Here is a 22,064-nt window from a genome sequence, read left to right as displayed (position 1 = left end):
ACATTGAAATGCTTCTTGAGATTTCTAAAATGTAAACTTAGCTTCCATGGTTAGCCAGCAAACAGGTCTATGGAGCTCTGTTGACACCAGGACAAAAACCTTTTCCATTTAAATCTGTAATCCCTTCTAGCTGAGGGCTTCCTGGCAGACAATAAAACATCTTAATCTACTTTGGGTAAGGATAAGGATGCAAGAGACAGGAGTTCAAATAGTACAGACAGCCCTCTTCTTGAGTCAATATGATTGGATTGGCCCCTAGAGGAATTGAGGAGCTGACAGACAGTTGCAGTAGGTAGAAGACCCACACTTGCCTGGGCCATCCTGGTGCAATAAGTATCAGGTGGGCTTGGTCCTTGAACATTTTTTTTACTGCTCTGGCTATTAAGGGAATTAGTGGAAAAGCATACATGAAAACTGTATTCCAGGTAAGCAGAAAAGCATCTGGAGTGGACATGAGTTTGTTTGGAAGAATGGAGCAAAATCTTTCCACATTCCTGTTTTCCTTTGAAGTAAAGAGGTCAATTAAGGGATGTTCCTAAAGGTCAAACGTCCTGTCGGCTATTGACTGATGCAGAGACCCATTTGTGAGAATAAAATACTCTACTGAGGAGATCTGCTAACATGTTGACAATCCCTGGAAGGTAGGTTTCTTGCAGTACAGCTTGATGATCATATGCCCAATCCTATATCCTTATGGCCTCTTGGCAAAGAGTCCAAGACCTTGTGCCTCCTTGCTTGTTGACATAAAACCTGACTACCTGATTATTGGTTTGCATAAGAACTCTCTTTCCCTGGAGGAAATGTGAGAAAGTCATCAGAGTACATCTGATTGCTCAAAGCTCCAACAGGTTGATTTGAAATTGCTGATCCACTGATGACTAAGTTACTTGAGTTTGGAAAGGACACATTCCCATCCCTTGGTGGACGCATCTATCGCTATCGTGACTTGGTAGAGAAGCAGACAGAGGGGGCCTCCCTCCTCCAAAACATCTAACACTGGAGCTCTCTTTTCATTTCCTGTGAGACTCTCATGACAGTTGTCAAGGATTGAGTTAACTGGTCCCAATGGAAGCAGAGTCCCCACTGTAGCACATGCATGTGGAGGCGAGTTAGAGAGACCACATGAACTGGTGCCACCATTTGGTCCAGAACACTAGCACTTTCCTGGCAGTTGTCTGATCTGTCTGCACCAATTGACAAATTAGGCATCTGAGGACATCCAGCTGGGACAGAGAATGCTGCAAAGACAGTATTCACAGCACCTGGAGGGAATCTCAGTAATCACTCAGGGGTGACACTATTGTCTGGAATTACAGTCCATGCTCTGAGGAACTGCGTTCTGAGTCCTCTAGCCACAGACAACCACTGAAATGGCTGGACTAGATGAAGGGTTATAAAATGATTGTAAATGAAGTTTCATGACGCCATAGTCCAGTAGATGTCAATTCCAATTGAGCTACAAGTCCAAAAGAGCAGGAGGAACCTGTCAGGCATAAAATACAATAAAAAACATTGTCAACATTACCTATCAGTTGGTTGCATCCTGGGTTGTTACATGTGCAAAATGAGGGAAAAACAGTTAATGAATGAAGCCATACATTAGTACAATACTAATTATTTGGTAAATCTACTTGTGAAATTGATGATCATGTAAAATATATGTTAAGGTCAATTTAGCATTGGAAATATTTTATTGATGATCAAGAATGTCTGAGTTAATAACTATTTCACAGGGCCTACTTAATGCATCTGAAACGTCCAATTACCTCACCTACCCCAGTAATAGTTTGATGCTGCATGTTACTCTCAAAAGCACAGGAGGTCTGTGAAGGAGACCTAGGGAAGGAGAAAAGGGATGTTGCTTAACTGTAGTAACTGCTCCTCAAGCTGGTTTCCTTCACAGATTTACACTTATTATATGAACTTTTTAAAATTCTAGGCACATAATCCCTTTGATTACAACACAAAAGACAATTTAAATAAAGTAACTGCATCCTCTATTTTAGAAACACTTGGCACTACAAATTACATTTATAAAATTCTCCCAAAAATCTGCCATGACACACAAACTGCCACTGCATCTTGGTATAGGGAGGAAAAGAAAAGCTTCTTGAGTTTATCATATTGATTTACAGTGTCATAAGCTTCATACACATAAAGCATTTGTCTCTCTTTTGGCCCCATTATGCTTTTAAAAGAAAACATAAAGGAGCAAAAGGAATTAGGAGTATACAGATAGAGGTATATTAAAAAAAATCCTTCTTTAAAACTGCCATATGTTGGCCTCTGCAAGTGATTTGTTTATAATCCAACAGAATAAATGACAAGGGGACTAGATATGGCCTTGTGACTATGCAGATACATTCTATGGGAAAATACCAGAATTCCACAGGTCTGATTCTGATCTGTCATTCTACTTTTTGTGGGAACAGAGGCAATGTGAGACACTGAAAAACAATTTTTAAAATCTTCACTGCTGGAGATTATTTTGTGCCTTTACTAATGCAGGCAAAACCCCAAAGAAGTAAGAGAAGTTTTAAATATTTAAACCTTCTGTAAATACCATAATTTCAACTGTGAAAACTGATAAAACATAGTTGCTTACCTGTAACAGATGTTCTCCAAGGACAGCAGGATATCAGTCCTCACACAGGGATGACATCATCCGATGGAGCCCAGTATGAAACTTTGATTTCAAAGATTCTAGAGCATTCAGCATGCTCTACTGAGCATGTGCAGCTGTAGTCACCTCCCTGCCTCCCAGGCAGAACCCCTAGGTCCATGATAAAGTTAAGACACAGAGAAACCAACTCCCATGGGAGGCAGAAAGGAATCCTGAGGACTGACATCCTGCTGTCCTCGGAGAACAGCTGCTACAGGTAAGCAGCTCTACTTTCTCTGAGGACAAGCAGGATGACAGTCCTCACACATGGGTGATTACCAAAGCTACAGGCTGCCCTGCTTTGGAAACCCTCATAGTACTAAGGGCACTACCTGAACAGTTGCAGAAGGAACCACACTTTCCCACTTTCCTCTGTTAAAGCATAATTTTTTTCTTTTGAGGCAGTCGGACCCATAACGGACCCTAGGAGGGAAAGCAGATGGGTTCTACACCTCAAAGAACCCGCCAAAGACAGGGGTGTGATGTGAACCCATAGTGAGAAGCCCATTTTGCTGTACGAAAACAATGCAGCCAGAGGTCCCACACAGTGAGTCCATGCCCCACTAAACCTAGGTCCCCTTGGGCCCAGGAAAGGGCACAAATCACAAACCAAGAGAAAGAGAACTCTTGGACCATGTCTGCATAGTTTTCTTCGATGTTGGAAAAAACAACCGAATAGACAATCTGGGCCTAGAGAAGCCTTCAGAAAGAAAACTGTGGATCACTAGCATCTGAAGATTAATAACAGATTGCTTACATATGGCTACACCCAATGTTTGGCTGTGACAAACAACAGGCATAGAACATAAGAACATAAGACTTGCCATACTGAGTCAGAACAAAGGTCTATCAAGCCCAGTATCCTGTTTCCAACAGTGGTCACAAGTACCTAGCAGGATCCCAACCTGCTTATCCCAAGAATAAGCAGTGGATTTCTGCAACTCTGTCTTAATAATGGTTAATGGCCTTTTTCCCCAGGAACTTGTCCAAACCTATTCACAGCTACACTAATAGCTTTCACCACATCCTCTGGCAAAAATTCCAGAGCTTAATTATGCATTGATTAAAAAAATATTTTCTCTTATTAGTTTTAAATGTATTATCTAATAAGTTAATAGTGTGTCCCCTGGTCTTTATACTTTTCGAAAGAGTAAACAACCGATTAATGTTAACTTGTTCCATTCCACTCATTATTTTATAGACCTCTAACATATCTTCCCTCAGCCGTCTCTTCTCCAACCTGAAGAATCCTAACTTCACGTATACACTACTACTTACTGTGGCATTTAGTATTAAGCACAATTGATGCGTGCATATGCAAAATAAAAAATTGGATTACTACTGTTGTTCAGTATAATTTTGTGCCACACATTATTTTGTTCCTATTTATCTATATGTGTGTGCTGTCTACTGCGCCCTCCTCTTATGGGTATATCTCTTACATCCTCCTCAGTGAACCCAAGTACTTGCTTTGAAGAAGTGGAAAAAGGTATCAGGGTTTGTGCAGACTCCACCTGCTGAATCTTGTGACCTCCCAAGTCAGATGGAGTGTAAACAAGAGAGCCGAGGCATGAAAGAGCCATAGCCAGTGGGAGCACCACACCAAGACCTCAATCACAGCAGTAAGCTTCAACTCGAGCCCACTCAATCTAGGCACTTCTATGATGGGCATATCCTCCTACCTGGCAGGATAACTCCAGGTGAAAGGGAAACAAATTGGCCAACCAATCGACCATGGAAAACCAAAGGTATCTCCAAAAGCAGGGAAAGCAGAGTTGTTTTCCTGTAACAGGTGTTCTCACAGGACAGCAGAATGTTAGTCCTGGGGTGACATCATCAGGACGGAGCCCAATCACGGAACACTTTTGTCAAAGTTTCTAGAACTTTGACTGGCACCACTGAGCATGCCCAGCATGGCGCCAACCCTGCATCCAGCAGGGGTCTCCCTTCAGTCTCGTGTATAGTAAAAATACATGCAAAAAATAAAACAACAAATCGCAAGCGTACCCAACTCCGCGGGGTGGTGGGTGGGTTTTGTGAGGACTACCATCCTGCTGTCCTGTGAGAACACCTGATACAGGTAAGCAACTCTGCTTTCTCACAGGACAAGCAGGATGGTAGTCCTCACATTTGGGTGAATAGCGAGCTGAGGATGCCCGAGCAATGTACCAAAAGCACCCAAAAACGTGCAACAGGCACAACAACCGGGGTGATTTTGGATAACGGGCAGTCTGAAATTCCCAGCGGGTTGTTAGAAGGAAGTTGGGTATTAAGCTGAGAATAAATTGCGTAGAACAGACTGGCCAAAGATAGAATCCTGTGTGCCAGCCTTGTCCAGACAATAATGGGCTTCAAAGGTATGGAGAGAACTCAAAGTAGCAGCTTTGCAGATGTCAGCAAGCGGTACAGACCGAAGGTGTGCTACCGACGTTGCCATTGCTCTAATAGAGTGCGCTTTGACGCGTCCCTGTAGCGTAAGGCCTGCTTGTTGGTAGCAGAAGGAAATACAGTCCACCAGCCAGGAGGACAGGGTCTGCTTTCCCACCGGGATTCTCAGTTTAATTTTATCAAAGGATACAAATAACTGGGTGGACTTCCTATGGCTTGCAGTGCGTTCCAAATAAAAGGCTAGCGCACGCTTGCAGTCCAAGGAATGCAGAGCCCGCTCACCTGGATGTGAGTGGGGTTTTTGGAAAGAAAGTAGATAAAACTATGGATTGATTTAAATGGAACTCAGAGACTACTTTCGGCAGAAATTTAGGATGAGTGCGAAGGACCACCCAATCATGAAGAAATTTTGTGTAAGGGGGGTAAATAACCAATGCCTGCAGCTCACTGATTCTGCGAGCAGAGGTCAAAGCAAGAAGGAAGAGCACCTTCCATGTGAGATATCTTAACTCGCAGGAATGCAGAGGCTCAAACGGAGGTTTCATGAGTCGCGCTAAAACCACATTAAGGTCCCAAGCAGGGGCCGGGGGATGGAGAGGGGGCTTGAGGTGAAACAAGCCCTTCATAAAGCGCACTACTAAGGGTTGTGTCGAAATAGAGACATCCCCTGTACCCTTATGGAAGGCGGCCACCGCACTGACATGTACTCTAATGGAGGAAGTTTGTAGACCCAACTCCGAGAGGTGCCAGAGGTAGTCTAAAAACTTTGTTGTGGGGCAGGTAAAAGGATCTAACTCCTTTGAAGTGCACCACAATGAAAATCTTTTCCATTTAGAATGATAAGATCTTCTAGTAGAAGGCTTTCGTGAAGCTACTAGGACCTGGGATAAAGAGTCCGAAAGATTGAGAGGCCGCAAGATTAGCCTTTCAACATCCAAGCTGTCAGCGACAAGGCCTGAAGGTTGGGATGGCGCAGTTGTCCATTCTTTTGAGATATCAGAGACGGATCTGTGCCCAGGTAAATCTGTGGACGGACTGAGAGGTCGCGAAGGATGGGAAAACAAACCTGACGCGGTCAGTAAGGGGCTATGAGAACCATGAGGCCATTGTCCCGGCGTTGCTTCACGAGAGTCTTGCTGATGAGAGGAAGTGGGGGTAGGCATACAGGAGACCTGTTGCCCAAGAGAGGGCGAAGGCATCCCTCGGTGGAGTTTTGTGACAGATGTAGGGAGCAGAAGTTCTCCACCTTGCGATTGTGAACCGATGCAAAGAGGTCGATGCTTGGATACCCCCACTTCTGAAATATCTGATCCGCCACTGCGGGATTTAGGGACCACTAGTGGGGCTGAAATGCACGACTGAGTTTGTCTGCTAGAACATTGTCCACGTCCGCCAGGTAGGTCGCTCTCAGTAGCATGGAATGAGAGAGAGCTAAAGCCCAAATTTGCGCTACTTCCTGACACAGGAGGTAGGAACCGGTCCCCCCTGCTTGTTAACGTATCACATCGCTACCTGATTGTCCGTTTGGATTAGGATTGTTTTGTTGGATAAGCAATCCTGGAAGGCTAGAAGGGCATATCTGATCGCCCTGAGTTCCAGAAAGTTTATCTGATGTTGCTTTTCTCCTGCAGACCAGGTTCCCTGAGTTTGCAGGTGGTTGCCCTGTGCTCCCCAACCTAGAGTGGAAGCATTGGTTGTCAGAATGACCTGAGGTTCTGAAGCCTGAAACGGTAGCCCTTTGAGTAGGTGGGACTCTTGGATCCACCACGCTAGTGATAGATGAAGCTGCCTGGTGACATGGACAATGTTGGACATTGAATGGTGGGCCTGGGACCACTGTGATTTTAATGTCCACTGCGTTACTCACATGGCAAGTTGAGCCATTGGGGTAACGTGGACCGAGGACGCCATATGTCCCAACAAGAAGAGAACATGACGAGCGGTCGTGGTTCGGTGAGACTGTACAGTGTGCGCAACACTGCCAACGTATGAGCTCGGTCACTGGGAAGGAAAGCTTTCGCTTGGATGGTGTCGAGATCCGCTGCAATAAAAGAGACCATATCAGATTGGACTTCTGATAATTGATTAGAAATCCCAAGGATAGTAGGAGTCACACGGTAAGATGGAGGGAGTGAAGACTTGCCTCCGGCGACTGAGCACTCAGTAACCAGTCGTCCAGATAGGGATAGACATGAGTGCCTAGTCTTCTTAAATATGCGGCTACTACTGCCAGGCATTTCGTGAAGACACGAGGGGCTGATGCTAGGCTGAACGGAAGTACATGGTACTGGAAGTGTTGGTTTACGACGAGGAATCGGAGGTACTTTCTGTGAGACAGGGTAATTGTATGCATCTTTTACATCTAGAGAGCAAAGCCAATCCACCTGTTGGAGAAGAGGGAGTAAAAAGCCTAAGGTTACCATCCTGAATTTCTCCTTTCGAAGATGTTTGTTTAGGGTCCGAAGGTCCAATATGGGGCGAATGCCTCCCGTCTTTTTCGGTATTAAGAAATATCGGGAGTAGAAGCCCTGACCCCTTGTGAGGGTGGAACTGGTTCTATGGCATTGGACTGTAGAAGGGCAGCAACTTCCTCCTGCATGAGTTGAGAGTGGTTGGAGGAAGTCCACCCCGGCTGGGATGGAGAGTCCAATGGGATGGAGAGGAAGTTTAGATGGTAACCTTGAGCTACGACCGACTGGACACACTGGTCTGTGGTGACTTTGAGCCACATGGTGGTGAAGTGGCAGAGTCTGCCGCCAACCGGCAGGGATGACAGCGGGGGATGATGACAATCGCTCTCTATTAGGAAGTCAAAACCCCAAAGCAGGACCAGGTGGAGCAGGTGGCTGCGTCTTCTGAGGCCTGGGCTGTCTAGGTGGAGCCTTTTGGTAAGGTCTAGAAGGACGAGACCGAGCTGGAGGATAGTATCGTCGTGCCTTGTAAGCAGATCTCTTAGCTTCTCTCCTGAACGGCCGTTTGGAAGAGGCAGAAAACTTGGTATGTACGGCTGAAAGCTGTCGCAATGTCTCTTTGTGATCTTTAAGTTGGGCGACAGTCTCTTGGATCTTCTCGCCAAAAAGATTGTCCCCTGTACAGGGTAGGTTTGATAAGCTAAGCGGTCTTGTATCTCGGCGCAAATCCGAGGATTTCAGCCAGGCCCACCTCCTTGCGCTTATTCCGGCTGCTGATAACCTGGAAGCCATAACAAAAATGTGGTAAGCTGACCTGACTTCATGCTTACCTGCATCAAAGCCCTTTTTGACAATGGAGTTCAGTTGATCCTGAAACTGATCCAGGAGAGACTCAGAAAATTCCTGTAGCTGTTTGAATAAATTTCTATTGTATTGGGTCATATAGAATTGATATGCTGTAATACATGAGATGAGCATTGAGCCGTGAAAAACTCTACGCCCAAAAGCATCCAGGAATTTTTGCTCCTTCCCTGGAGGTGCCGAGGAATGAGGCTTTGGTCTATTGGCCTTCTTCTGGGTAGACTCTACGATCACTGAATGATGAGCCAATTGCATTTTTTGGAAACCAGGCGCCGAATGGACTAGATAGGTGGCATCAGTCTTGCGGTTGACCGGAGGGACTGAACCTGGATGCTCCCAGTTGCGCTGCAGAAGATCAAGCAGAACATCATGCATCGGGATGGACATTATTTCTTTCGGTGCGTTGACAAACTGAAGGACCTCCAGCATTTTGTGCCTGGAGTCTTCCTCAGTTTGGAGAGCAAAAGGTATAGTCTCCGAAATTTCCTTAATAAAATTAATGCAGGAGAGGTCCTCCGGTGGAGACTTGCGTCTCTCTTCAAGTGGCGAAGGCTCAGATGGGATATCGCCGGTGTCCTGGGAATCAGAGGAGTTATCGGTCCACGGTTGGTAAGGCTGATCCCCAGCTCCCAATGCTGGGTCAGATGGAAGAAAAAGACCTTCTCCAGCCAGAGGAGGTCTGGGCATCGAAGGTATCGGTGCTGGCATCGATGGCTTCGGGTGCGGCATCGATGGTCTCGGGTCCAACATCGGTGAAGGAAGAAGGGGCACTGACGGCATCGGTGACCTTGGTGGATGCCTCGGTGGAAATGATCCAGAAGGCCCTGGAACCGGTTCCGGCATCGATGAACCTTCCTCGTCCGAGGAGAGGTGAATGGGTGTCGAGGGACTGAGCGGTATCGGTGCGTTCCCCGGTGCCAATGGTAGAGCACCGATGAGGACATCCAGCTTGTCGAGGAGCGGAACAAGCATCGGTGGCATCGGTTCCGGAGCCGGCCCAGGAACCATTATTGTGCAAGTCCTCACAGAACGCTGGTGCGGCTAACACCAGGTCCAGAGTAGGAGGTATGGACGGTATCGCCGGAGGGTCCACTGGTCCCAGTGGAGTCTCGGCTGCCACGCCCACAGAAGGTGGGGAACGCCTCGGTGCACCCAGCTCAGAGGAGGTTGGGGGCTCCTCAGCTCGAGCCTTGTTCTTCGGTGGTTCGAGAGACTTAGAAGTTGAAGCCACTGGTGCATCTGGTGCCAACAGCATGGACTTGTGATGCCTATGTCTATGCTTCTCTCAGTGCTCGGCCTTACCTGTGTCCGGCACCAAGGATGGTGACGCAGTAGACTTCGATGTCGACCACGAGTCATCGGTATCTGACTGATGGCGGGACTTTGCCGGTGATGGCGCCAATGACATGGAAGCCTGGGATGGTGGGCGCTGCTTTGTGTGGAACAAAGCCATTTTTTCCAGCCGAGCCCGGCGGCCCTTCGGTGTCATTTGGGCGCAGTTGGTACACGAGTCTACATCGTGTGTCGGGCCCAGACAAAGTACACAGACCTGGTGAGGGTCTCTGATGGACATTGTCCTAAGACAATCAGGGCACAGACGAAAACTCGTTGCCATCGCTGCCGTCAAAAATTGAGGCCGGTTGCGGTCGGTGCCTGTGAGGCCTATACCGGTCCCCAATGGGAACCGACCGTACAACGGGTAGAAACCTACTGTACGGATGCGGGTATCGATGGCAAAGAAGGGAGACCCCCAAGAGGGTATAAACTTTTGCAATTGCAAAGAAATTCCTGAAGAAAAGAATTCCTGTCAGGAACTTGTGAGAGAGCTCCTAAGTCTGCGTGGCAAAAGCTGTGTGGAAAAAAAGAGACTGAAGGGAGACCCCTGCTAGATGCAGGGTTGGTACCATGCTGGGCATGCTCAGTGGTGCCAGTCAAAGTTCTAGAAACTTTGACAAAAGTGTTCCATGATTGGGCTCCATCTTGATGAGCTCACCCCATATGTGAGGATTACCATCCTGCTTGTCCTGTGAGAAAGGATCATGCACATTAAGACCACTCCTTCAGCACCATGGCTTCTCCCTTGACATTCTGACTGGAAGTCGGAAGACGGGAAGAAATAAAAGGAGGAAGACCCCGGCACTGCAGAGCCAAAGAAACAACCTCTAAGCTGCATAGCTCAACGGTAGGTGATACCCCAACTGTATCAACTCCCTGCTGAATATCCAGTCAGGGAGCTTTGTCAGAATTAGACTTGGCCCATAGGTTCAACCTCCTCTTAATAGACAAGTGGCATTGTAAAGTGAGGGAGTTAAATAATTCTCAGTACACACCCTAGATTCTAGTCAAGGGTGAGAATATCCGGAGGAAGAAATCTGGAAGTCTCTCCGTTGAAAGACGGAAACAGGACTGCTGCAAGAGCCAGTAACTATGGAAAATAGGACTTCTTCTTTGACCCGGAAACCCTTAGAATCCCAGATCAGGCTCAATTTGACCAGCAGAATAAACTGTTCTTCACTTGATATAGGGCTTCAAGACCTACTGCTAACGAGAACTCATTCTTCAATACCTTGTAGGTATTTGAGATAGAAAAAACATTTGCATGGATGAGGACCACCTTGTTAGCCAACGAACGCTCATACTGTCAGGGTAACACCTGAAAGAGGAGATGACAACCCCTTAGCGACTGCAATTTGAGGGTGTTGCCTCATATGTGAGATTCCAAACCCTAGGATGCATGCAGCCATGGATAGAGTAAGTTGTACCAGAGAACCTCTGCATAACTCATAAGAACATAAGAAATTGCCATGCTGGGTCAGACCAGGGTCCATCAAGCCCAGCATCCTGTTTCCAACAGAGGCCAAACCAGGCCACAAGAACCTGGCAAGATGCCAAACACCAAGAAGATCCCAATCTACTGATGCAATTAATAGCAGTGGTTTTTCCCTAAGTCAATTTGATTAATAGCAGTTAATGGACTTCTCCTCCAAGAACTTATCCAAAGCTTTTTTGAATCCAGCTACACTAACTGCACTAACGACATCCTCTGGCAACAAATTCCAGAGCTTAACTGTGCATTGAGTGAAAAAGAATTTTCTCCGATTAGTCTTAAATGTGCTACTTGATAACTCCACAGTGTGCCCCCTAGTCCTTCTATTATCCGAAAGTGTAAATAACCGATTCACATCTACTCGTTCAAGACCTCTCATGATTTTAAAGACCTCTATTATTTCCCCCCTCAGCCGTCTCTTCTCCATGCTGAACAGCCCTACCTCTTCAGCCTTTCCTCATAGGAGAGTTGTTCCATACCCTTTATCATTTTGGTTGCTCTTCTATGTACCTTTTCCATTGCAACTATATCTTTTTTGAGATGCGGTGACCAGAATTGTACAAAGTATTCAAGGTACGGTCTCACCATGGAGCAATACAGAGGCATTATGACATTTTCAATTTTATTAACCATTCCCTTCCTAATAATTCCTAACATTCTGTTTGCTTTTTTGACTGCTGCGGCACTCTGAGCCGACAATTTCAAAGTATTATCTACTATGATGCCTAGATCTTTTTCCTGGGTGGTAGCTCCTAATATGGAACCTAACATTGTATAACTACAGCAAGGGTTTATTTTTCCCTATATGCAACACCTTGCACTTGTGCACATTAAATTTCATCTGCCATTTGGATGCCCAATCTTCCAGTCTCACAAGGTCCTCTTGTAACGTATTACAATCTATTTGTGATTTAACTACTTTGAATAATTTTGTATCATCTACAAATTTGATAACCTCACGCATCGTATTCCTTTCTAGATCATTTATAAATATATTGAAAAGCACCGGTGCAAGTATAGATCCCTGAGACACTCCACTGTTTACCCTTATCCACTGAGAAAATTGGACATTTAATCCTACTCTCTGTTTCCTGTCTTTTAACTAGTTTGTAATCCATGAAAGGATATCGCCTCCTATCCCATGACTTTTTAGTTTTCTTAGAAGCATTTCATTAGGGACTTTGTCAAACGCCTTCTGAAAATCCAAATACACTACATCTACTGGTTCACCTTTATCCACATGTTTATTAACCCCTTCAAAAAAATGAAGCAGATTTGTTAGGCAGGACTTCCCTTGGGTAAAGCCATGTTGACTGTATTCCATTAAATCATGTCTTTCTATATGCTCAACAATTTTGATCTTTAGAATAGTTTCCACTATTTTTCCCATACTGAAGTCAAGCTCACTGGTCTATAGTTGCCCCTGAAGCCCTTTTTTAATATTGGGGTTACATTGGCCACCTTCCAGTCTTCAGGTACGATGGATGATTTTAATGATAGGTTACAAATTTTAACTAATAGATCTTAAATTTCATTTCTGACTTCCTTCAGTACCCTAGGATGCATACCATCTGGTCCAGGTGATTTGCTACTCTTTAGTTTGTCAATCTGGCCTACTACATCTTCCAGGTTCACAGTGATTTGGTTCAGTTCGTCTGACTCATCACCCTTGAAAACCATCTCCGGAACTGGTATCTCCCCAACATCCTCATTAGTAAAAACAGAAGCAAAGAATTCATTTTCTCTTTCTGCAATGGCCTTATCTTCCCTAAGTGCCCCTTTAACCCCTCGGTCACCTAATGGTCCAACCGACTCCTCACAGGCTTCTTGCTTCAGATATATTTAAAAACATTTTTATTATGAGTTTTTGCCTCTATGGCCAACTTCATTTCAAATTCTCTCTTCACCTGTCTTATCAGTTTTACACTTATTTGACAATGCTTACGCTTTATCCTATTTGCTTCAGATGGATCTTCTTCCAATGTTTGAAGGATTTTTTTTGGCTAAAATAGCCTTTCATCACCTTTTAACCATGCCGGTAAACATTTTGACTTCCTTCCACCTTTCTTAATGCGTGGAATACATCTGGATTGCGCATCTAAGATTGTATTTTTAGACAATGTCCATGCCTGTTGAACACTTTTAACCTTTGCAGCTGCACCTTTCAGTTTTCTTCTATTTTGCTCATTTTATCAGTTTCCCTTTTGAAAATTTAGTGTTAGAGTTGTAGATTTACTTATTGTCCCCCTTCCACTTATAAGTTTAAATTTGATCATGTTATGATCACTATTGCTAAGTGGCCCCACCACCATTACCTCTCTCACCAAATCCTGCATTCCACTAAGAATTAAAGCTAAAATAGCTCCCTCTCTCATTGGTTCCTGAATCAATTGCTCCATGAAGCAGTCCATTATTACATCCAGGAACTTTATGTCTCTAGGAAGTCCTGATGTTTCATTTACCCAGTCAATATTGGGGTAAGTGAAATCTCCCATTATGATTGCACTGCCAAATTGATTAGCTTACCTGATTTCTATAACATTTCATCATCTGTCTGACCATTTTGTCCAGATGGACGGTAGTATACTCCTATCACTATACTCTTATCCAACACACATGGGATTTCTACCCATATAGATTCTACTGAGCATTTAGTCTCTTGTATGATCTTTATCCTGTTGGGCACTATACCCTCCCGGACATAAAGTGCCACACCCCTATCAAGTTGATCCTCCCTATCATCGTGATATAATTTGTGCCCTGATATAGCACTGTCCCATTGGTTATTCTCCTTCCACTAGGTCTCTGTGATGCCAATTATGTCAATCTCATCATTTACTGCTATACACTCTAACTCATTTACTGCTATACACTCTAACTTCTTAGACTTCTGGCATTGGCATACAGACATTTCAAAATGTGTTTTTTGTTTGTATTAACAACCTGCTTTTCAGTTCTTATGGATAATTTAGAAATCTTTAGTTCAGGTGATTTTTTACATATAGGCACATGGGCTACGTTTGCTTTTATTGGAACCTCTCTGTTGGGATGCCCTAACTTTCCTGTTTCATTAGTATCCTTCAAGGATAGATTCCTCTGAACCAAGCACTGCTGAGTGACTGTCGGCTTTCCCTCTTGTTCTAGTTTAAAAGCTGCTCTATCTCCTTTTTAAAAGTTAGTGCCAGCAGCTTGGTTCCACTCTGGTTAAGGTGGAGCCCATCCTTTTGGAAAAGTCCCCCCCTTCTCCAAAACTGAATCCCTCTTCCCTGCACCATCATCTCATCCATGCATTGAAACTCTGGAGCTCTGCCTGCCTCTAGGGACCTGCACATGGAACAGGAAGCATTTCAGAGAATGCCACCCTGGAGGTTCTGGATTTCAGCTTTCTACCTAAAATCCTAAATTTGGCTTCCAGAACCTCTCTCTCACATTTTCCACATGTACCACGACAGCCAGCTCCTCCCCAGCATTGTCTATAATCCTATCTAGGTGCCACCTTCGCACCAGGCAGGCAAGTTACCAGGCGGTCCTCACGTCTACCAGCCACCCTGTAATCTACATTTCTAATAATTGAATCACCAACTATGATGGCCGGCCTAACTCTTCCCTCCTGGGCAGTAGCCCTGGGAGACATGTCCTCAGTGTGAGAGGACAATACATCACCTGGAGAGCAGGTCTTTGCTACAGGATCACTTCCTGCTTCACCAGGGTGATGTTCTTCTACTGGGAGACCTTTCTGATCCAAGGCAGCACTGGGGCTGCCAGACTGGATTTGGGACTTGGCTACTATGTCCCTGAAGGTCTCATCAATGTACCTCTTTGTCTGCCTCAGCTCCTCCAAGTCTGCTACTCTAGCCTCCAGAGAGCGGACTCATTCCCAGACAGTATGGATCTCGTAACTGAATGTATAGATGCTGTTTGGGATGCAGAGGGGATGGAACCATCCCCTCAGTCGTTAGAATACCATTTACATGCAACACTGACTGTCAGGAGCGGTCTCAAGTGTAGACATGCATGTTTTGCCCAGCAGGTATCAGAAAAGGCCCTCGCCTAATGGGAGAAATCCTTATCTGCTGCCCGGGGAGCAGATTCCCAAGTGAGAGAATCACATGCTACTACTGCAAGAAGGTAGAGTTTGGGATAACTCCCCATCTGCCATGAAGTTGCTTGGTTGTATGATAGCACATAGTGGTGGAGTGAGTGTTGTTCCCAGATCCAGCGAGATAGAGAGAATAGCTGAGGAAGAAGAAGCTACTCAGAGGCAAAACCACCCAGAGAAGGGAAAGGGAAAACAACCCCTTCCCTGAGCAGAAAATAAGGCACTGAGAAGGAACTTACTAAGGGTGCCTTAGCCATACCCTCTATATCCTGAGGGGGATGAAGATCTCAACTGTAACTGGGTCAACAGCATATATGCGACCAGACCCCTGTCCCATATCTGTGATTGAGACAGTGGCACTATCAGGGTCTGAGAGTGGGAAACAGTCACTGATGGGGGGGGGGGGGGGTGTCACTCCACCTCACCACAGTATTCTACTGGCCACAGAGCAAGTTGCTGGTGGCCAAAGAGTCAAACACTATTGACTCCATGGCAATCAGGCACAGGGATGCCAGCAAAAGTGGTCTAGCTGACCCTTGCTGCTCCTCCCTCCCCCCCCCCCCAGCCCCCTGTAGGGGACCTGCAAGGAGCTACTCCAATCCATGGCCATCAAGAGGCATAGACCCTGCAAGAGCAAATCACTTAGAGTAGTATGCGTTCTGGAAGCTTCTTAGTGAAGGGGACCCAGAGTGTAAGACAATATGGGAGGTGGGCCTGTGAAAGCCTGTCCCCTTCCTATGGGAGATGAATCCCAGCACTATAGTCCCAGCACCCACCCCAAATTGAGTGGCCTTGGAATAAATAGGAGCTCATTGTCGCCTGATAGGCCAGAGACATCTCATTGCATTGGCAACTGCTGTGAATCAACTGATGATGACTTCTAAAACAAGATGACACACTCGGCAAAGGGCATCGAGTAATGGTAGCACTTCCATGCTTAACCTCAGCACTGTTACTGCAGTACCTTGCACCCAGGCAATATTTCTCCATCTTGCTCTCAGTGGCACTAATCTGCCCGAAGTTGCAGTGCCCGCCTTAGTTCTGTGTTGGCATTGCAATCTATACCTAACGCCGTGGCATGCTCCATGCCATGGCGTGAATTGACAACTACATTGCTGCTACCTGCAGCCATAGACTGCACAGTAACTGACAGTCATGAGGTATGCGATGGCACCAATCCCATTGGTGCCACATGCAAAGGCACTAGATAGCATCCAGTGACACCACTTGTTGATGGCACCTGATAGCAACCTGCAACCTCTGCATGTTCGATGATGGAAAAAGATGCCCCTGGTGTCAATAGTACCCCTGGTGACTGCTACAACAGCAAAGGTACATATGGCACATAAAGCATCCATAGTGCTCCTGACTCTTCATGATGCCAACAGCCTTGGAAGCATCCATTGGTGCCCAGAGGCACTCAGCGGCGTTGACAAAGCTCGTTGGAACCCAAAGTGCCCGATGGCCTCAACTGTGTCTTTGGCGACCCACTATCTCGATGACGCTCTATGGTGCTGGCAGCACTCTCAGCAATTGACGACATCAGTGATGCCTGCGGTGCTTGAATGTGCCCTTCGATGGTGTCAATGGCATTCAATGGTGCCTGTGGCACTTGTCAGCAGTGACGGCACTCAATGGCACTGATGGTACCCAAAGGCTCACAATGCTTTACAGTGAAGGCGGCCATGGCGCCTCCAGTGCTCAACAGCATTGACGGTGCTCAACAGTGTTGCCAGCATCCAACGGCTCGACAGCACTCAACGGCATTACAGTGCCACAGTTCTCAATGGCATTGATGGTGCCCACTGCACTTGACAGGGTTGACTGTGTTCAGTAGCAATGACAGTACTCAGTGTCAATGGTGCCCATGACGCACGATGGTTTCCATGGCACCCATGACCTTGAGAGTGCTCAACAGCACCATAGCGCTTGATGGTCTTGATGGCACCTTTGATGCTCAATGTCGTTGATGGCGCCCACGGCTCTCACAGAGCTCAGCAGCATCCTCGGCAGTACCTTGCACTCCAGGGCTACACACACAAAGTCTGACCACTGGTGTTCTGGCACATGAATGTGCACAAGCAACCAATGTCAGGCATGGCATCAACAGTGCAGCAGCATAGTTGATTGCCCAGGTTCATGCTTACCTTCTCTTCCTAGGAGATTGCTCTGCCAGGGCAAGCTGACAAGCAGGAGAAAAGGCTATGTCATGCAGGGCACCAGAGGTGAAGATTAACTGGGGTCCATGGAGACTAGTTCCCAGGAGTGTGAGAAGGATAAGCTCTCTTCCCCACAGGAAAGTTCTAATCCTGGATTCTTTCACTGTCTGAACCTCTGTCCATGCTCAGCAGTTGGATGAAATTTCATGGAACTCCTGCCTAGATCAGTATTCAGGAAAGTCCTCAGGCTAGAGGCTTACCTGAACCATGCACAGACCATGAGGCATCGCAAAGACATAAAAGCAGGCAATTGAAGGAGAGTACAACAAAAATAAGTTGTGGGTGCAGCATTATTTATTACGGAAAGAAGAAACCTCTGTCAGGCTGCATTAGGCACTAGGCCCACCGTACCGCTAGCAGAGAGAAACTTTCAAAAAATGAAACAAAAATTGAAATAACCACAAACTATCAAAAAGTACACAAGGAAAAAACAAAAATTTGCAGGGTCCTGCTAGAAAAACACCTTCTGTAGTTCCAGAGCAGTAGTTGTGAGGGAGAGAGCAAAGAAATGTGTCTTACAGGCTCTGCGGAAAAAACAAGATTGAGGGACTCTGCCTGAGAGACGACTATAGCTTCACATGCTCAGCAGAGCATGCTGAAAGCTCTAGAATCTTTGAAATCAAAGTTCTATATCAGGCTCTATTAGATGACGTTACCCATGTGTGAGGACTGCCATCCTATTTATCCTCAGAAAAAAATGATTCACTACATCTGTTAGTAAGGCAAAATTGCTTACCTTGTAATAGGTGTTATCCCAGGACAGCAAGATGTAGTCCTCACATATGGGTGACGTCACTGACTGAGGCCTATCGTGGGAAAAACTTCTGTCAAAGTTTCTAGAAACTTTTGACTGGCAGCCTGAGGCTACTGAGCATGCCCAGCATGCCATGATATTCTCTGCCACAGGGGTCTCACTCCAGTCTCGTATGTAGCAATAAGCTTTAGCAAAAAATAAAATAATAAAAGGTATGAGACCCAACTCCACGGGGTGGCGGGTGGGTTTTGTGAGGACTACATCCTGCTGTCCTGGGATAACACCTATTACAAGGTAAGCAATTTTGCTTTATCCCAGGACAAGCAGGATGCTAGTCCTCACATATGGGTGATTAGCAAGCTAGAGACTGAGTCATTTCAGATGGAGGCAACAGTGAAGTGTTGTTGGTGGAAATGAGGCAGCTGAAGATCACAGCAGGTTGGATGTAGAAGGAGTTGGGATTAAACTGGAAACAAGTTCTTTAAGACAGATTGTCCATAGGCTGAATTTTGTCGTCCTTCTTTGTCCAAACAGTAATGAGCTGCAAAGGTGTGAAGAGAACGCCATGTTGCTGCTTTACATATGTCAAGTATTGGCACTGAATGATAGTGTGCTACTGTGGTTGACATTGCTCTTACTGAATGTGCCTTTACTCTCCCTTGGAGAGGAAGGCCTGCTTTTTCATAGCAAAACTGTATGCAATCTGCTAGCCAATTGGATAAAGTATGTTTACCAACTGCTTTACCGGGTTTATTTGGATCATAAGAAACAAAAAGCTGGTTGGATTTTCTGTGGACTGCAGTGCGGTGCAAGCAAAAAGAGAATGAGGTGAGAATGAGGCCGTGGGAAGAATGTGGGTAGAACTATGGATTGGTTCACGTGGAATTCCGTAACTACCTTGGGGAGGAATTTTGGATGTGTACGGAGAACCACTCTGTCATGTAAGAACTTTGTATTGGGTGCGTACGTGACAAGTGCTTGTAACTCACTAACCCTTCTAGCTGATGTAATAGCTATGAGGAAGAGTGTCTTCCATGTGAGAAATTTAAGATCACAGGAATCTCTGGGTTTGAAAGGAGAACGCATGAGTCTTGTTAAAACCAGATTCAGATTCCCATGCCTTGACTGGTGGCTGAATTGGTGGTTTAAGCTGAATTAAACCTCTCATAAACCTTCTGACAAGAGGTTGTGTGGATATAGGTGCATCTCCCATCTTGTTATGGTACCAGATTCTGAAAGATGGTATAAGTAGTCTAGCAGAATAGTAGTGGGGCAAGTGAAAGGAACAATATTCTTTTGTCTGCACCATAAAGTGAATCTCTTCCACTTGGAAGAATAATTCTTTCGTGTTGAAGGTTTACGTGAAGCTATGGCACTTGAGATACATTGGTTGAAAGATTGAGTGGTTGTAAAATCAAGCTTTCAACATCCATGCTGTCAGGGATAGGGATTGAAGGTTGGAATGGTGCAACTGACCCTGATCCTGAGTTATGAAAGTGGGAGCTGTTCCCAGACGAATGGGATCCCTGACTGAGAGGTCTAGGAGTGTGGGAAACCATACTTGTCGAGGCCAATATGGGGCTAGGAGTATCATGGATCCCTTGTCCTGTTGTAGCTTCACTAGAGTTTTGGTTATGAGTGGTATCGGAGGATACGCGTATAGAAGGCCTGAGTTCCAAGGGCGAGCAAAAGTGTCCTTGGCTGGTTGGTTCGTCTGTTTGTGTAGAGAACAGAAGTTGTCCACTTTGTAATTCAGATGTGACGCAAAGAGGTCTATTGTTGGTTGTCCCCAACGTTGGAATATCCTGGTCGCTACTGAGGGATCGAGGGACCATTCGTGTGGTTGGAACTGACGACTGAGTTGATCCGCCACTACATTGTGACTGCCTGGCAGATAAGTGGCTCTGAGGAACATTGAGTAGTTTAGGGCCCAGCCCCAAATCTGTGCAGCTTCTTGACAAAGGAGGTACAAGCCCGTACCTCCTTGTTTGTTGATGTTCCACATGGCAACTGTGTTGTCAGTTTGGATTAGAACAGTCTTGTGTGAAAGGCAGTCCTTGAACGCAAGCAGTGCATAACGTATAGCTTGAAGCTCCAGGAAATTGATTTGAAATGTTGCTTCGAGTTTTGTCCAAGTCCCTTAAGTTTGGAGAGTGTCTATGTGAGCTCCCCAACCCAAGGTGGATGCATCTGTAGTTAACGTTATCTGTGGGACTGGTTGTTGGAAGGGTAGGCCCTTGCGCAAATTGTCCTTGTTCACCCACCAAAGTAGAAAAGAACGTAGCTTGTGGGTTACTTGAATTGGAGAATGCAGCGGTTGAATGGCTTGGATCCATTGAGATCGTAAAGTCCACTGAGTTACCCACATGGCTAGTCTTGCCATAGGAGTGACATGAACTGTGGAGGCCATGTGGCCTAGCAATGTTAGAAACTGATGAGCTGTTGCTTGTTTCCTTGAGTGAATCGAGCTTGCCAACAGGGATAATGTTTCTGCTCGATCCTCGGGTAGAAAGGCTCTTGATAGGATAGTGTTCAAGTCTGCAGCTATGAATTGAAGTAGGTGAGATGGAGTAAGGTGGGATTTTTGATAATTGATGAGAAAACCCATGGAGTGAAGTAGGGAAATTGTTCGACTGAGAGAGGTGAGAGCTCCCTCTTGAGAGTGACTTCTGATGAGCCACTCGTCTAGATATGGAAAGACATGGACACTTTGCTTGTGCAAATGTGCTGCTATTACTGCTAGACATTTGGTGAGCACCCTGGGAGCAGAGGCAAGGCCGAATGGCAGAACTCTGTATTGGAAATGTTGATGACCTACCATGAAGCGCAGGTATTTGCAGGAGGGAATATTGGAATGTGAGCGTAAGCGTCTTGAAGATCCAGAGAACAAAGCCAGTCTCCTGTTTGAAGAAGTGGAAGTATGGTGCCTAGAGACACCATCCTGAACTTTTCTTTTTTTAGAAATTTGTTGAGATTTCTGAGGTCTAGGATGGGACGTAGGCCTCTGGTTTTCTTTGGAATGAGGAAGTAACGTGAATAGAATCCTCTGCCTTTCTGAGACCTGGGTACCAGCTCTACAGCCCTGGCTCTCAGAAGGGTGGATAATTCTATTTGTAGTTGAAGTGTGTGATTTTTGCTGAGATGAGAGTAACTCGGTGGAAAATCTTGGGGAACTGATATGAAATTGAGGTGATATCCTTGGTCTATTATTGACAGGACCCATTGGTCCGATGTTATTGACGTCCAATTGTTGTAAAAGTTGGACAGTCTTCCTCCCACTGGTAAAGCTGGCTGAGGATTCAAGTAAAGGCTTCGTTCTCTGGATGTGATTTCAAAATCCAGTAGCAGATCCGGTTTGCAGAGCTGGTTGGGGCCTAGTTGTTCTCTGTTGCCTCTGTTGTGGTCTTTGCTGGGACCTGGGAGGACTCGGTCTGGATGTAGGAGGATAATATCTTCGCTGTCTGTAGAAAGGCCACCTGGTATCTCTGCGTGAGGGCCTGCGGCTAGCATGTGTGGAAGAGTCATGAGGAAGGGAGGATAACTGTCGTAAAGTTTCTGTGTGTTCGCGTAACTGTGAAACTGCATCCTGTACCTTGGAGCCAAATAAATTATCTCCAAGGCAAGGAAAATCGACCAGTTTATCCTGCACCTCTGGCCTTAGATCCAAGGCTTTGAGCCAGGCCCATCTTCTGGCACTGATGCCTGATGCAGCAACTCGTGAAGCCATCTCATAGCCATCATAGGCGGCTCGAACCTCATGCTTACCGGCGTCTAACCCCCTGTTGATAATAGTTTGTGCAGCTTCCTGGTATTGTGTGGGCAGTGACGGCACAAACTCCTCTA

At 45.8% G+C, this 22,064-nt stretch overlaps 1 protein-coding gene across 2 annotated transcripts in view; it reads right to left on the bottom strand.

The window, feature by feature from the left end:
- BOLL (boule homolog, RNA binding protein) overlaps positions 1-22,064 on the bottom strand; it is a 725,867-nt gene that overhangs the window by 57,978 nt on the left and 645,825 nt on the right. The window contains exon 11 of one of the 2 annotated variants that reach the window (XM_029606046.1): positions 1,776-1,836. The exons of the other annotated variant lie outside the window; for it this stretch is intronic. Within the exon in view, the coding sequence (XP_029461906.1) occupies positions 1,807-1,836 (30 nt within the window). The 3' untranslated portion in view covers positions 1,776-1,806. The remainder of the gene's footprint in view (positions 1-1,775; positions 1,837-22,064) is intronic. 2 annotated transcript variants of the gene reach the window in all.

This window comes from Rhinatrema bivittatum, chromosome 6, assembly GCF_901001135.1.
Source record: "Rhinatrema bivittatum chromosome 6, aRhiBiv1.1, whole genome shotgun sequence".
Lineage (NCBI taxonomy): Eukaryota > Metazoa > Chordata > Amphibia > Gymnophiona > Rhinatrematidae > Rhinatrema > Rhinatrema bivittatum.
The sequence above is the reverse complement of the archived record's forward strand: the minus strand, read 5'-3'. Positions and strand labels throughout refer to the sequence as shown.